General features: G+C 48.5%; 1 protein-coding gene across 3 annotated transcripts in view; it reads left to right on the forward strand.

The window, feature by feature from the left end:
• The window catches only part of MAN2A2 (mannosidase alpha class 2A member 2), a 31,891-nt gene extending 19,062 nt beyond the window's left edge, over positions 1-12,829 (forward strand). The window contains exons 5-23 of one of the 3 annotated variants that reach the window (XM_087704458.1): positions 1,087-1,214; positions 4,834-5,007; positions 5,304-5,490; positions 5,664-5,875; positions 6,057-6,141; positions 6,231-6,413; positions 6,496-6,610; positions 6,708-6,775; positions 6,898-7,063; positions 7,383-7,619; positions 7,708-7,830; positions 8,652-8,766; positions 8,849-8,982; positions 9,094-9,235; positions 9,400-9,533; positions 10,319-10,396; positions 10,588-10,782; positions 10,902-11,012; positions 11,166-12,829. In XM_087704458.1, coding sequence (XP_087560584.1) covers positions 1,087-1,214; positions 4,834-5,007; positions 5,304-5,490; positions 5,664-5,875; positions 6,057-6,141; positions 6,231-6,413; positions 6,496-6,610; positions 6,708-6,775; positions 6,898-7,063; positions 7,383-7,619; positions 7,708-7,830; positions 8,652-8,766; positions 8,849-8,982; positions 9,094-9,235; positions 9,400-9,533; positions 10,319-10,396; positions 10,588-10,782; positions 10,902-11,012; positions 11,166-11,321 — 2,743 coding nt within the window. In that variant the 3' untranslated portion in view covers positions 11,322-12,829. Of the gene's footprint in view, positions 1-1,086; positions 1,215-4,833; positions 5,008-5,303; positions 5,491-5,663; positions 5,876-5,938; positions 6,142-6,230; positions 6,414-6,495; positions 6,611-6,707; positions 6,776-6,897; positions 7,064-7,382; positions 7,620-7,707; positions 7,831-8,651; positions 8,767-8,848; positions 8,983-9,093; positions 9,236-9,399; positions 9,534-10,318; positions 10,397-10,587; positions 10,783-10,901; positions 11,013-11,165 lie in introns of all 3 variants that reach the window. The other 2 variants (XM_087704457.1, XM_014072371.2) reach the window with 2 other exon arrangements.
• Positions 12,830-12,991: the final 162 nt, after the last annotated feature.

Below are 12,991 nucleotides of genomic sequence, written 5' to 3' on the forward strand. Positions count from 1 at the left end.
CAATTCATATTTTCATCATGACAAGGAAGTTGTGCTTCCAGATTTTTGTCCACACCTGAGACATCCCAGAGAACGATGTTGGCATTCCCTTGACGTTCGTAGAACTCTTAAACGGTACCTCAAGCGCACAGCCTCTTTCCGTTGGTCTGAAGCTCTATTCGTTTCACTTCAGCTGGCGTCCATGGGCCACAAGGTCACCTTGTCCACTGTGGGGAGATGGATCAAGGCTTGCATTTCCTTTGCCTACAAGCAGCAGGGTAGACCAGTCCCATCACGGGTCACTGCGCACTCGATGCATAGTGTGGCCACAATGGCAGTCTGGGCCACCCAGGGGTTGGTTGAGGAAATCTACAAGACGGCGACTTGGGTGTCCCCATCATTATTTTTCAGACACTGCAAATTAGTCAAATTTGCCTCTGTGGACATTGCTTTTGGCAGAAGAGTTCTATAGACGGTTGTTCTACACCTCAATAGAGTTGGGTGGTTAGTCCTGCCCTTGGACGTATTTTTGCTTGGGTATGTCCCATGCTTTGACTCTCCAAGCAGCTCACAGGAAAATGACCATTGGCTTACCTGAAGGGTCGTTTTCTGTGTGCTGCAGGAGAATCCAACTCCGCCCTGGAGTGAGATCTTCCATCAGAACAGGTTGCTTCTAGTCTGTTGGATGATGGATTCTACTACAGAGTTGTCTTTCATAGGACCACGCCTTCATTGAAAAACTGAATATTAGAGGAGACAAGGAGGCGTGGCCAGAAAATTCAATCCAGTCCATTGGGCAGAAGGACAGAATTTAACCATGCTTGGACTCTCCTGCAGCGCACAGAAAACAACCCTTCAGGTAAGCCAATGGTCAATCTGAGCATTTTTAGTTCAAAATGTTCTTTTACAGGTTCGAAGCAAATTGCTCCAATCATTCCAGAAATTAGAAATCTTCAATTTGAATGAGCTTATAATGGGGCTGTTTTGAATAAAATGCTTCAGAAATGGTTGGCCCAACCTAGTTTGAATATTCAGATATTTTGAATATTCAGACATTTTTGCACTCGCTGCCTTTGGAGAGTTTTTGACATAGATCTTTGTTTGCAGGCTCATAGGAAATGGGCAACTTGAGATGGCCACAGGAGGCTGGGTGATGCCAGATGAAGCTAATTCCCACTATTTTGCCATGATTGACCAGCTCATTGAAGGGCACCAATGGCTGGAGAAGAACATTGGTGAGTGCCACAGCCAACAATGTGGTGTGCAAGGGCCAGGCAGAAGCATTGGTGATGGCATCGCCTGGAAGGGGTTTGGGCCACTTGGGAGGAATCTTATCTTTGTAGCTGGACACCCCGGTAACTCTCAGGCTACTCACTGGAATTCTGTATGTTGCATTAGAAAGAAGCAAACTGTCATCAGAAGGGTGACTTCAGGAGGAAAGCCTTCCACGGGAAAGTCTGTCTTTCTGTAAGGCCCGACTTTCCCCCCTTAATCAAGGAAGTAAAGACTCTTGAAACTTTGCATTTCAAAAGGCTCCTTTTATTGAAAAAGAGGTGATAACTGGACGAAAGCAAAGCAGGGTCTGGGGTCCTTAAGGTAATACACTAGGAATAAATAAAAGAAGTTAGAATCTCCTCCCAAACGTCTGATGTGGACTTGGCCATTCTGCAGATGTGAAGATGTTTTTTGTAAGGGGAAAGTGATAAGACTTTCTCAGGTGTGCTTCCTGAGTGATGCAGTCTACATGTCCCCCCCCCCCCCATTCCCTGAAAGATGAGAAAGTGCCAGGCCTCTAGGTGCCAGGCTAGAAGTTATTAAGCAATTAATTACATGGCACAGGATATATAGGAAAGAAGGATAGAAAAGTGTAAAGAAAGTATATTCATTCCCTTGAAGAATGGCAGATTCACAGATCTAACATATTCGCCCTCCTTAGAAAAAAGGATAGTCTACCTGGAGAATAGAAAATACAATGAAGGATATTTCAGGTGGAATTTCCTTAACAATTTAGGAGCCCTAACATGTCTTTTGGCCACCCATTCATTTTGGGAGGCTGGGAGATTTTTCCATGTCACTAAGTACTGGCTGGCCTGTGGCAACTTGAAAGGGGTAAACCCTGTGCTGGTGTGTACTGAGTTGCTGTTTGCTACTTCAGCAAATGGTAGGAGATAGTTGTTCTGTTGATAATTAATAAAACATCTTAAATATTGTTCCAATATGGAGTTAATTTTTTCTGAGGCCCCATTAGTCTGGGGGTGATGGGAAGAGCAAAGGCCCTGGGAGGAGCCTAATAAGTTCAAAAATTCCCACCAAAAGTGGGAAGTGAAATGAATTGGACTCCCCTGTCTGAAATTATTCTTTTTGGGTCTCCATGGAGGCGGTAGATGAGTACCAGGAACACTTTGGCCAGGGCTTTGGCAGTGGGGATCTTCTGGCAAGAATAAAGTGCATCTCTTTGGAAAATAAATCTGTTACGACCCAGATTACAGTATTTACCTCGCTTTCAGAGAGCTCTGCAATAAAGTCCATAGAGATCTCTGTTCAGCTGCTGAAGGCTCTGCTATGATTTGTAGGAGACTGGGGCATATCCCCTGCTGTCTTTTGGCTGCAGCACAAACGGGGCAGCTGTCCATGTAGCTTTCAATGTCCTTTTTGAGCGATGGCCACCAAAACTGTCTCTTGATAAGGTGCAGGGTTTTTACAAAGCCGAAATGCCCTGCAATTTTGGAAATATGGCATTTTTTCATAAGATCCGTCATTGGGATGCAGGTATATATAATTTTCCTCCCACCCAAGCCAGGTCATCCTTAATCAGGAAGTTATTTTTATGTGACTGAAGCTATTCGTCATTTGCAAGCACTTTTTTGAAGGCTTGGGTGGTGCAATCTGCGATTAAGTCTTGCTTGGCTTGTGTCCTGGTGATTACTTTAGCTTCTAGTTATGGGGTTTGGAGGAGGAATTTTATTATTTATGGTTTTGCGCTATTGTATTGTGGCTTTCTAGAGAGCACATCTGCCAATAAACCCCCCCCCCCCTGCTCTTCACTGAAAACCTCCACTGTCTCATTCTTTTGGGATTCCTGGAGTTGCCACTGATCGGCCAGGCAGTGCCATTTCGTTCCCTTCCCTTTTTTCTTTTTAATTAAAAGGTTTTTTATTTTTATTTTTGAAAACAAACACAATACAAAAAAATCCTCTTTCTTTACATACTATAGAAAGTCTATCAGTTGGTTACAAAAAGTTTTCATGCATTTCTTTCACCGTCACCCATGATTCATATTAATTCTAGTATTTTAAATCAAATATATTTGTACATATTACCATCATCCTAACCCCATTCTCATTTGACTATAATTGTTTAAACATCCTCATCATAAAACATACCAAAACTCAAGACATAACCACATACTGGCATCTCATTTGCTATTTCTAGTATCCCAATAACACTATTACTTATGGCCTATTCTAGCTAAACATCAATAACATTTAGTAACAAAGGTTTCTAATCTTCCTTTCCAAATCACTGTTTACAATTTACATCCAATTTCCCCATGTTGTACCCATATCTATATATACATTATCATTATCTCTCCTTTATTTGACTATTCCATTATCATAATTTAGTTCTTTTTTATTAATCTTTATATGTAACCAAACCATTTCTCATCTTCCTTTCATAGGTACCATTCAGTATTCATATCCAATTACTACTTGTTACATCAATACATATGTATACATTATTATCATTTTCAATTGTTTATTTAACCATATCTATTGTCACTAAATTTCACTGTCCAACTAGTTTTAGATTAAACACTTTCATCTATCAGCCTGTATCTTTCCAGTAGCGAAACAGTCTCATGTCCTCACACTGACCTACATTAGCAGTTGTGGCCATTTCAGTAGCTGGCTTTAGGCATATCTTGCACACTTGCAGTGTCCTGTAGTCATGTGACTGCTGTTTGTGAACCTCGCAGTGAAGGTCAGAACTGGTGGGATGGTGGGACCCTGTGACCAAGTGCCTAAATTGTGATCATGTGACAATTCTCCATTACTCTAAGGAGTGCCTAATCACATAACATAAGGAGTTGAGTATGGAAATTTTATTTTAGCTTAAAAGCCTTGATTTCGTCTTCAGATAGATTCGCCATTCGCTAAATAAGTCTGAGTAAAATATAAAAGCTTGAAGTCCTTTCGCACAGCAATATCTCTTATTCTCTTCCTGATGGCTATAACCACAAAGGAGTAAACCTTGAGCCAAATCATTCAAGCACTTTGCAAAAGGCTGGTTTGGACTATATTCAACTGGCCATTACCTCTTTGAAGGGAAGGTGGAGGCCAGGTCTGATGCAAAGCTACAGTTCCTTCCTTTATTTGATGGAGGAGGAGGTAAAATATCTTAAAGACCAGGAAGTGTCTTGTTCCTGCCCCACCAACAAAAAATAGAGGAAACAGAGAAGGCAGTCTTCCTCTAACTAAGGACACAAATCTTAGGCCAAGTCTGCACACACCTGCCTCTGAAACATCTCAATTGAGGAATACACCAAGTGATCCTGACTGCCCCATCCACCATCAGAGTAGATTGAGGCCATTTGTGCACACACACACACACACACACACACCAGTCTTTATCTGCATCTCCTAGCATTTGAAGGGAATCCGCCCCGCCCCCCGACTTTGTCTTCAAAAGCCGAGGATAGGGGGAGATGCATTGGGAAACAGTGTGGGAACCAGAGGAATCCTCCCAAATCTAGGAAATCCCCCAGCAAGCCTTTCCTCCTGCCAGCAAGAGCGTTGCCTTGGCGGGGCAGGAGGGCTGCAACTGGCCTTGGGATTGTCTTCTCTCTTTTGGCAGGGGTGACGCCACGCTCTGGCTGGGCAGTAGATCCCTTTGGTCACAGCGCCACAATGCCTTATCTCCTGCGCCGGGCTAACCTGACCAGCATGCTCATCCAGCGGGTCCACTATGCCATCAAGAAGCACTTTGCAGCTACCCAGAACCTGGAGTTCATCTGGAGGCAGAGCTGGGGTGAGGCCCTGGGGACCCTGCTTTGTGCTCACTCTTCTTCCTGGAGGACCGGGGCAGTGCCCTTGGAATTATTTATTTGTATCCCACCTTTATTAATTTTACAAATAGCTTAAGATAGCAAACGTATCCAACACACTTTTCTTCTCTTCCTATTGCCCCCACCCCAACCCCAGATCCTGCCAGGATGTGCTTTTCCCCATGTCACTCGGCTAGACAGCTTTGGTCCATGTGGGATCTGTGGTGGCGGTTTGGGCAGATGAGAGCGTGAATCTCCTCTGATTTGCCCCCTCCCTCAGATTTGGATTCCAGCACAGACCTTCTCTGCCACATGATGCCTTTCTACAGTTACGATGTGCCCCACACTTGTGGGCCTGATCCGAAAATCTGCTGCCAGTTTGACTTCAAGAGGCTGCCAGGTGGGCGCATCAACTGCCCCTGGAAGGTCCCTCCCAAGGCCATCACCAGTAGCAATGTGGCCGAGCGGTGAGTGACTGAGAGGGGATTGGGGCCAGACCTGCCTCTCAAATGCACTTGCAGCCCTTCCTGCTTTCTTCCTCACAGCCTTTGTGTCCATCTGCACTTGCCTTGCTCTCCCTCCCTGCTTTCCAAGCAGGCTCAGGAGCCTTGTCAGCCAGCCTGGCTTCCTCCCTTCCCAGGGCACAACTTCTGCTTGACCAATACCGGAAGAAGTCCAAACTGTTCCGAAGCAGCGTCCTGCTGGTGCCCCTGGGAGACGACTTCCGCTATGACAAGCCCCAGGAATGGGATGCCCAGTTCCTCAATTACCAACGTCTCTTTGACTTCCTGAATGCTCGCCCAGAGCTGCACGTCCAGGTGTTCTGTCCTGTCTTGGGAAAGGAGGATAAAGGTGGGCTGGGAGGATGCCTCACTGAGGTCCTGGCCTCTGACATGATGTCACTCTCTCCTGCAGGCCCAGTTTGGGACACTCTCAGACTATTTTGATGCCCTCTACAAGCAGATGGGCATTGTCCCGGGCATGCGCCCACCTGGCTTCCCGGTGCTCAGTGGGGACTTTTTTTCCTATGCAGACAGGGAAGATCACTACTGGACAGGCTACTACACTTCCCGGCCTTTCTATAAGAGCATGGGCCGAGTACTCGAGGCCCATCTCCGGTGAGTGGCCTGCTGAGGAGGAGGAGCACTGCTGGGGAATCATATCCCAGCACTGCGCACCTAATGGTCTCTTTGTCCTGTTGCCACAGGGCTGCTGAGACCTTATATAGCTTGGCTCTGAGTCACGCCCGCCATGCTGGCATGGAGAGTAGGTACCCACTGTCCGATTATGCCATGCTCACAGATGCCCGGCGCAATCTGGGACTCTTCCAGCATCACGATGCTATTACTGGCACTGCCAAGGAAGCAGTAGTGGTGGACTATGGTGTCAGGTAGGAGTAAACCTTGGCTGCTGGACCGGGACCACAGAGTTCAGCTTCATGCCTGGTTGACCTTCTCCTCGTTCCATCACAGATTGCTTCACTCGCTGATGAATGCCAAGAGGGTCATCATCAATGCTGCCCATTACTTGGTCCTAGCAGATAAAGAGTCCTACCACTACGACATGGCAATGCCCTTCCTTGGCACAGTGAGCTCTCATCTGCCTCTGCCTTTATACCCAGAGGAATGTTAGCAAAGGGGTGGGGACCCATTTGGGACACACTCAGTCTCCTTCTTCCTTCCAGGATGAGACCCGTCTCAATCAGGACTCCCTGCCAGAGAAAATGGTGATCAAATTGGACGCCACACCCAGGTGGGAGAAGGGGGGTGGGAGTGCTGCCAGTCAGGGCAGTGGGGTCCAGCAACAGTCTGGACTGTGTTCTGCCACTGGTGGAGCCGGGGACGGAGCTTGCTAACCTCTCTGCCATCTTGCAGGTTTGTGGTAGTATTCAACCCCCTGGAGCAAGAGCGCCTCACTGTGGTGACCCTGCTGGTGAACACCCCTCGGATCTGTGTGCTGAATGAGGAAGGAGAGCCCCTTGCGGTGCAGCTCAGTGCCCAGTGGGAGTCGGCCACAGACATGGTGCCTGATGTCTTCCAGGTAGTTTGGGAGAATGGGCAGGGAAGACGGGAATGACAGAGGGCAAATCTTGCAAGATCTACAGAGAAATTTTTAAATACATGCAGGTCTAGAGGGATCATAGATTGTGTGGATGTCTTCCAGCTTATGTCCCAATTAATCCGGAAAGTTCCTGAGGGAGGGGGCATGGAGGTGTGTGCATGCTTGGCCTTCTCCCCGAGAGGCTGCACTGCAGACTTTTTGGAAGAATCTTGCTCTGGTCTTAGTCTTCGTTGCATGGATGGATGGACCTGGAAGGACCAAGGGGCTCCACCAGGCTTATTTTATTCTTCATTGACAGGTGTCTGTCATGATACGCCTGCCGGCACTGGGCCTCACCATCCTGCAACTGATAAAATCTTTTGATAACCACAACACCCTGAAATCTTCAGTGCGCCTCTTCCTCCATGGCCATGACTTTGCTGGGCATAAGTACGAAGCCGTTCCTGTACAGGTTCTGTCCACCGCCACAGACGATTTCTGCTTGGCGAACCAGCACATGAGAGCTTGTTTCTCAGGGCCAAGTGGCTCCCTCAAGGTGACCCGCAGAGAGGACAAGGCTGGAGGGAAAAGGGGAGGGCAGGGGGAGGAAATGCACTAACTAGTGCTCGGCTTGTGGACTGCAGAGTGTGCATCATATTGGTGAGAAACAGGAGCAGCAGCTGAGCAGCCAGTTCCTTGTCTATGGGACCCGGACAACCAAGGACAAGAGCGGTGCCTATCTTTTCCTACCCGACGGTGAAGCCAAGGTCTGAGTGGACTGCTTCAGCTGGGGTTGCTCACCTTTACCTGGGAAGGGGTGAAGACAGAAGTGGTCCTCACTTGGACAGCCTGCATCTTAGGCGTCTGTCCACCATGAAATGTGATGCTTGACTGGCTTCCAAAAGGGTGGGATCAAGTCATGGAGGTCCCAGTCATCATCTGGGAGGCTTGCTTGGGAACCTGATTGGCCGCTGGGAGAGCAGATCACTGGATGAGATGGGCCGGGGAAACCTGATGCAGCTGGGTTTTTTTAGGATGGCTGCTGTCTCATGCCTTTCCAAATGGGCATGAAACACTGCTTGCCTTCTCCCCAGGGATGGGAGGGCAGCCTTTGTGGAAGGTGGAAGACCCTTTTCTGTCCATTTCCAGCATGAGAGAAACAGCTGTATTGCTCAGGCCAGCCCATCTTCAACCTGCAAGCAGCCTCTGTGCCTTCCAGTCTGCTGATGGGGAGGTGGGTGAGGGGCATCCCAACCATGGCTGCACTGACAGAGCGGCTGCCTGCCTGCTGAGTTTGGCCATAGATGGCATTGGGCTCCTGTTTTCACATCAGCAGTGCTTGCCTGACTTACTGATCTCTTCTCTGGAGAAAATGCTCTGCTAGGTGCCACAAAGAGGGTTTCAGAACGGCTGCTGTTTTTTGAGTCTGGGATTTCTCCCAAAAAGCTTAATTGTTAAACATTTTCAAATATGCACCTTTGTCTAATTGTTTTTAAATTGAGTACCATTAAAAACTAGCGAAAGGCAGGCTAGAAATAGATGAAACTGGATCAGAGCCACTTCCCCACTTTCATTTTCTTCTTTGTAGCCCTACACCACCAAGGACCCTCCAGTGGTGCGGGTGACCGAGGGGCCCTTTTTTTCAGAGGCAGCCATTTACTACCAGCACATCCAGGAAGTGGTCCGACTCTACAATGTGCCAGGTGAGAATTTCGGCTGTGCTGCAGGAGCGGATGTGGCTGTGCAGAATGGTGTAGTCACTTCACGTTGCATCTCTGGCCACAGGGGTTGATGGCCTCTCTCTGGAGATCTCCTGCCTGGTCGACATTCGTGACCACGTCAACAGGGAGCTGGCCCTGCGCTTCAGCAGCAGCATTGAGAGTAAGGGCAGGTTCTTCACTGACCTGAATGGCTTTCAGGTAAAGGGCTGGCAGAAACTTGAACAACCCTTTACCCCCTCCCTGATGCAGCTGGAGGAGCCACCCACATAATTTGCCAACGAGCCACCCATATGTTTGCCTGCCCTGCAGATCCAGCCCCGGCAGTACCTGAAGAAACTGCCACTCCAGGCCAACTTCTATCCCATGCCAGTCATGGCCTACATCCAGGATAGCCAGCATCGCCTGACTCTGCACACAGCCCAGGCCTTGGGAGTGTCCAGCCTTAGCAGTGGTGAGTGTGATGGAATGGGTACAGGAGCACACAATGGCCAGTCTGGAGAAAAAAACAGGACGATGAGCCTGAGGCCTGGGAGAAGTCAAGTGGGATCCTGGTTGTGGGATGGGGCACCTCCTAACTGGTTTTTTTTTTTTGCTTTCTCTCCTCCCAATTGGCAGGCCAGCTGGAGGTGATTTTGGACCGGCGCCTCATGCAGGATGATAACCGTGGACTAGGACAAGGTCTGAAGGACAACAAGCAGACCTGCAACCGCTTCCGTCTCCTGCTGGAGCGATTCAGCTCAGCAAACAAGGTAGGAAGTCCCAGGGCTCCCCGACTGGATTGGGCCTCCTTCCTTGCCGGGATTTCTTGGGGAAACCTTTTCAGTGCCTGCAGATGTGTCTCATTGAGATGGATATTCAGAAGGCCTTGGGAAAATGATCTTAAATCCATCTTGCCAATGAGCACCCAGCTGATTTTCTCCTTTGACTTTGGAAGGCAGAGCAGTCCTGGCCATGATCCTTGCGTGGAAGGTCTCCCACCTAATCTGTTGCCAAAGAAGCAGCCCTGTGGCCTTTCCTCTTGCCCTCATCCCTTCCGCATTGGTGACCTCTGTCTCCTTTTCTGCCAGGAGAAATGCAAAACATTTCCACTGTTTCATAAGAGAAAGTGGAAAGCATTCCGCTCTCCCAGTCAATGGTTGTCATTTCGTAGTGGGTGTGACTTTATACACATGGCCTCCAGTTGAGGAGTGACAGAGAAAAGAGGATCCATCAGAAATGAGGAGATCAAAAAGAGAGAGAGATCTTTCTATTGGGAATAAATATAAATAGAGATCTAAGAGATATTAGACCTAACAGAGGGGCTAAGAGCAGAGGGAATAAAGGAAGCCCAACAGAGATGACCCATACAGAAGGCAGGAGGTGCGGGAAAGTGAATCGGTCCCAGAAAGCACACAGATAGATCCAGCTCTTCAGCCCTGCTGAAGGAATGACCAGCTTCCTGTCCACGAGGGGTGTAGGTCTGAGGCAGTGACATTCATTCTGGTAACCTACCTATTCTCATCGCCCCACCCCCCACCCGTCCATCCATCCCCAGAGCTCCAGCTTCTTTTCCAAACTGGCCTCCATGCTGAGAGACTTGGTCTTCCCCAGCAGCAAGGTTGAAAGCCCAGAGGTAAAAGCTGGTCTTGTGGTGTAGTCTGGCCTTTCCCTGCCTTGTTGATGTGTGTGTGTGTGTGTGTGTGTAAAAGCCAAGCCTAATGCTTAGTAGCCAATAGTTTAGCAACTGTAGAGGCTCCTGTAGGACTGATGCTGAGGCTCCATATCCTGTGTGGCAGTGTCTGTCTTCTCTCATTCTTGCTGCAGGCCCAGGAGAATCAGCTCACCAGCTTCCCGTCTCTGCTCAGCCACATCACTTCCATGCACCTGAATGCGGAGGTTCTGACCATGCCACTTGTCCAGGAAAAACTGCCCCCTCCAGCACTGAGGTCTTTTGCACCATTTTCAATCACAGTGCCCTGCGACTTCCACCTTCTCAACCTTCGAACGTTGCAAGGAGAGGTGAGAAAAGGAAGCCAAGCCCTCGGCCTAGACAACCCTTGCCTGCTTCCCAGCCTTCTCTGCCTGCTGAGCAGAAGCCTTTGGGCTTTCAGGTAATACACAGGCTTTCTTCTCCCCAGGATGAGGCTTTGCCATCTGCCGAGACAGCTCTGATACTACACCGGAAGGGCTTCGACTGTGCCCTGGAGGCCAGGAATCTGGGTTTTAATTGTACCACCACCCAGGGCGTGGTAGGTCAGGATGTTCTCGGTTGCCCTGGAGGGAAAGGCACCAGGAATGGATATTTGGTAGCGGGGGGAGTTTGTATAAAGTTGCATTAGAAAATTAAGGGGAGCTTGGATTGCTGGTCATTTGCATCTCAGCTTTTGCCTCTTGCTCTCCAGCTGTCCTTAGGCAGCCTATTCCAGAGCCTGAACCTGATCTCCCTGCAGCCCTCTTCTTTGACACTGATGTATCCACTGACCACGGCCTCCCTCAACAGCACCACCATCCACCTTGACCCCATGGAGATTGCCACCTTCCGCCTTCGTCTCGGATAGCCTGAGCCCTTCATTCGGAATTTCTGTGTCTGGACCTTTTTCCTTCTCTGGCACAGCTGCCCCAAAGGGTGCTGCTCCATACCAAGGCAGACAAGGATTGGACCCTTGGGCAGCTGTGTCCTTTGATGCTGCAGAATTTGCCTTGGGTCCTGCCTGTACCTGGAGGACTCGTGGCACTGCTTCCAGAATTTGGTTCTAGCTTGGCATGAAGGGCAGGGGACTATGCTGCAGAGATGGTGGATGTTGTTTGAGCAGCTGCATTTGGTTTGAATGATCCGGAACATGCAGTACAGATGCAGTGTGTAGCAAACACTGTAGAACAGAGGATGGGCCAAGTGACGCTTCTGCAGCTTGAAGCAAAGCCCTCATCTCTAGTGCTCCCTTCCTCCAGAAAGCAGGGGTTGGGTGGCAATTTGCTCAGGGTTGGGAAGCATCTCCCCATATTTTTTCCTAGAGGATGGAGTGTTTCCCCACAGTGAATTCTCAAGACAAATGCTGACTACATTCATGCTCTGATGACATTTTCTTTCCAGAGGGAAGGAAAAAGCACGTTGCTGTGCTGCAAGCAAGGCTTTCCCCCTTAAATCTCTGCTGCAGTTTGATCCGATAACTTTTAGCTAGCAAAAGACTGAGTGCTGAAGGAAACTCCCTGTACATTTTTGCAGAAAGCCTTGAATCCAAGAGAAAAGCCTGCTGCTGTGTTGTGGTTAATAAGAGCCAGCTGGCTCAGTGTCTCTTCTTTTCTGAAGGGTGAAGCCAGCAGTGCCAGCCCAGCTACAGAAGTGCAGAACACGCAGCTGAGGAGCAGCTGCGGTCCCAACTGCCCTTTCTTCCTGGCCAACAGGCTCCTAGGCAAACTTTGGGATGTGTCACCTGGGCTTTCGTGTGCATTTTTGCATGGCATTTGTGTGCACAGCCCACATGCTTCATTTATGGCTCAGTGTCATGCAAACCCAGAAAACACATTAGAATAAACTCTGGGCCAGCATACTTTATGAAGAAAACCCAGACTCTGGAGGGGCTCTTGCAAATCTGGTGAAATTGAGCCCTGTAGGATTTGTCATCCTGCCCAGAAGACCAGTTTTGATCTTAGGAAGGCACTCCTCCGTCAGGCACTTGCCAACTGCCATGAGGACAATCTAGAAAGGGGGCAAAGGCAAGTTTTTTTTCTGCTCTTTGCTTCATTTCTGCAGGGTTCTGTCTCTGTGACAGGCTCTTCTTTGGATGGAGTATGTTTACAAACAAATTGATGGGTAGGCTATCACTCCTAGGTCATAGTGTCTTAAGACCACAGGACCTTAAGAGGTCTACCTACCCATAGACATAGTTTTCAGCATGTGATGCAAGAGTTGTACGTAATGCAAATGCTGAGAAACCTAAATTAGACCTTGGAATCTCTTGGTTTTGAGGGATGTTGATTATATGAGGAAGAGGAGAAAGCAAGCTACTGTTTTCTGTGTTGCTCAATTTGTGCTGCATTAACTCAATGAACAGGATGTGAAAGTGCACCACTGTGTCTTGTCTTTACAATAATTGCTGTGGGAGGTGGGGAGGGACCAGGAATTAATCAAGCAGACTCAGGTTGCCCTGCTCCGGCTGTCCCTCAACCAATAGAGCCAGTGAATAGGTTAGAATCAGGAAAATTGATTGTCTGGGATAAGAAACAGGGT

The sequence above is a fragment of the Thamnophis sirtalis genome, unplaced genomic scaffold (assembly GCF_051295495.1).
Source record: "Thamnophis sirtalis isolate CommonGarterSnake01/CBP01778 unplaced genomic scaffold, rThaSir2_p1.2 scaffold_2, whole genome shotgun sequence".
Lineage (NCBI taxonomy): Eukaryota > Metazoa > Chordata > Lepidosauria > Squamata > Natricidae > Thamnophis > Thamnophis sirtalis.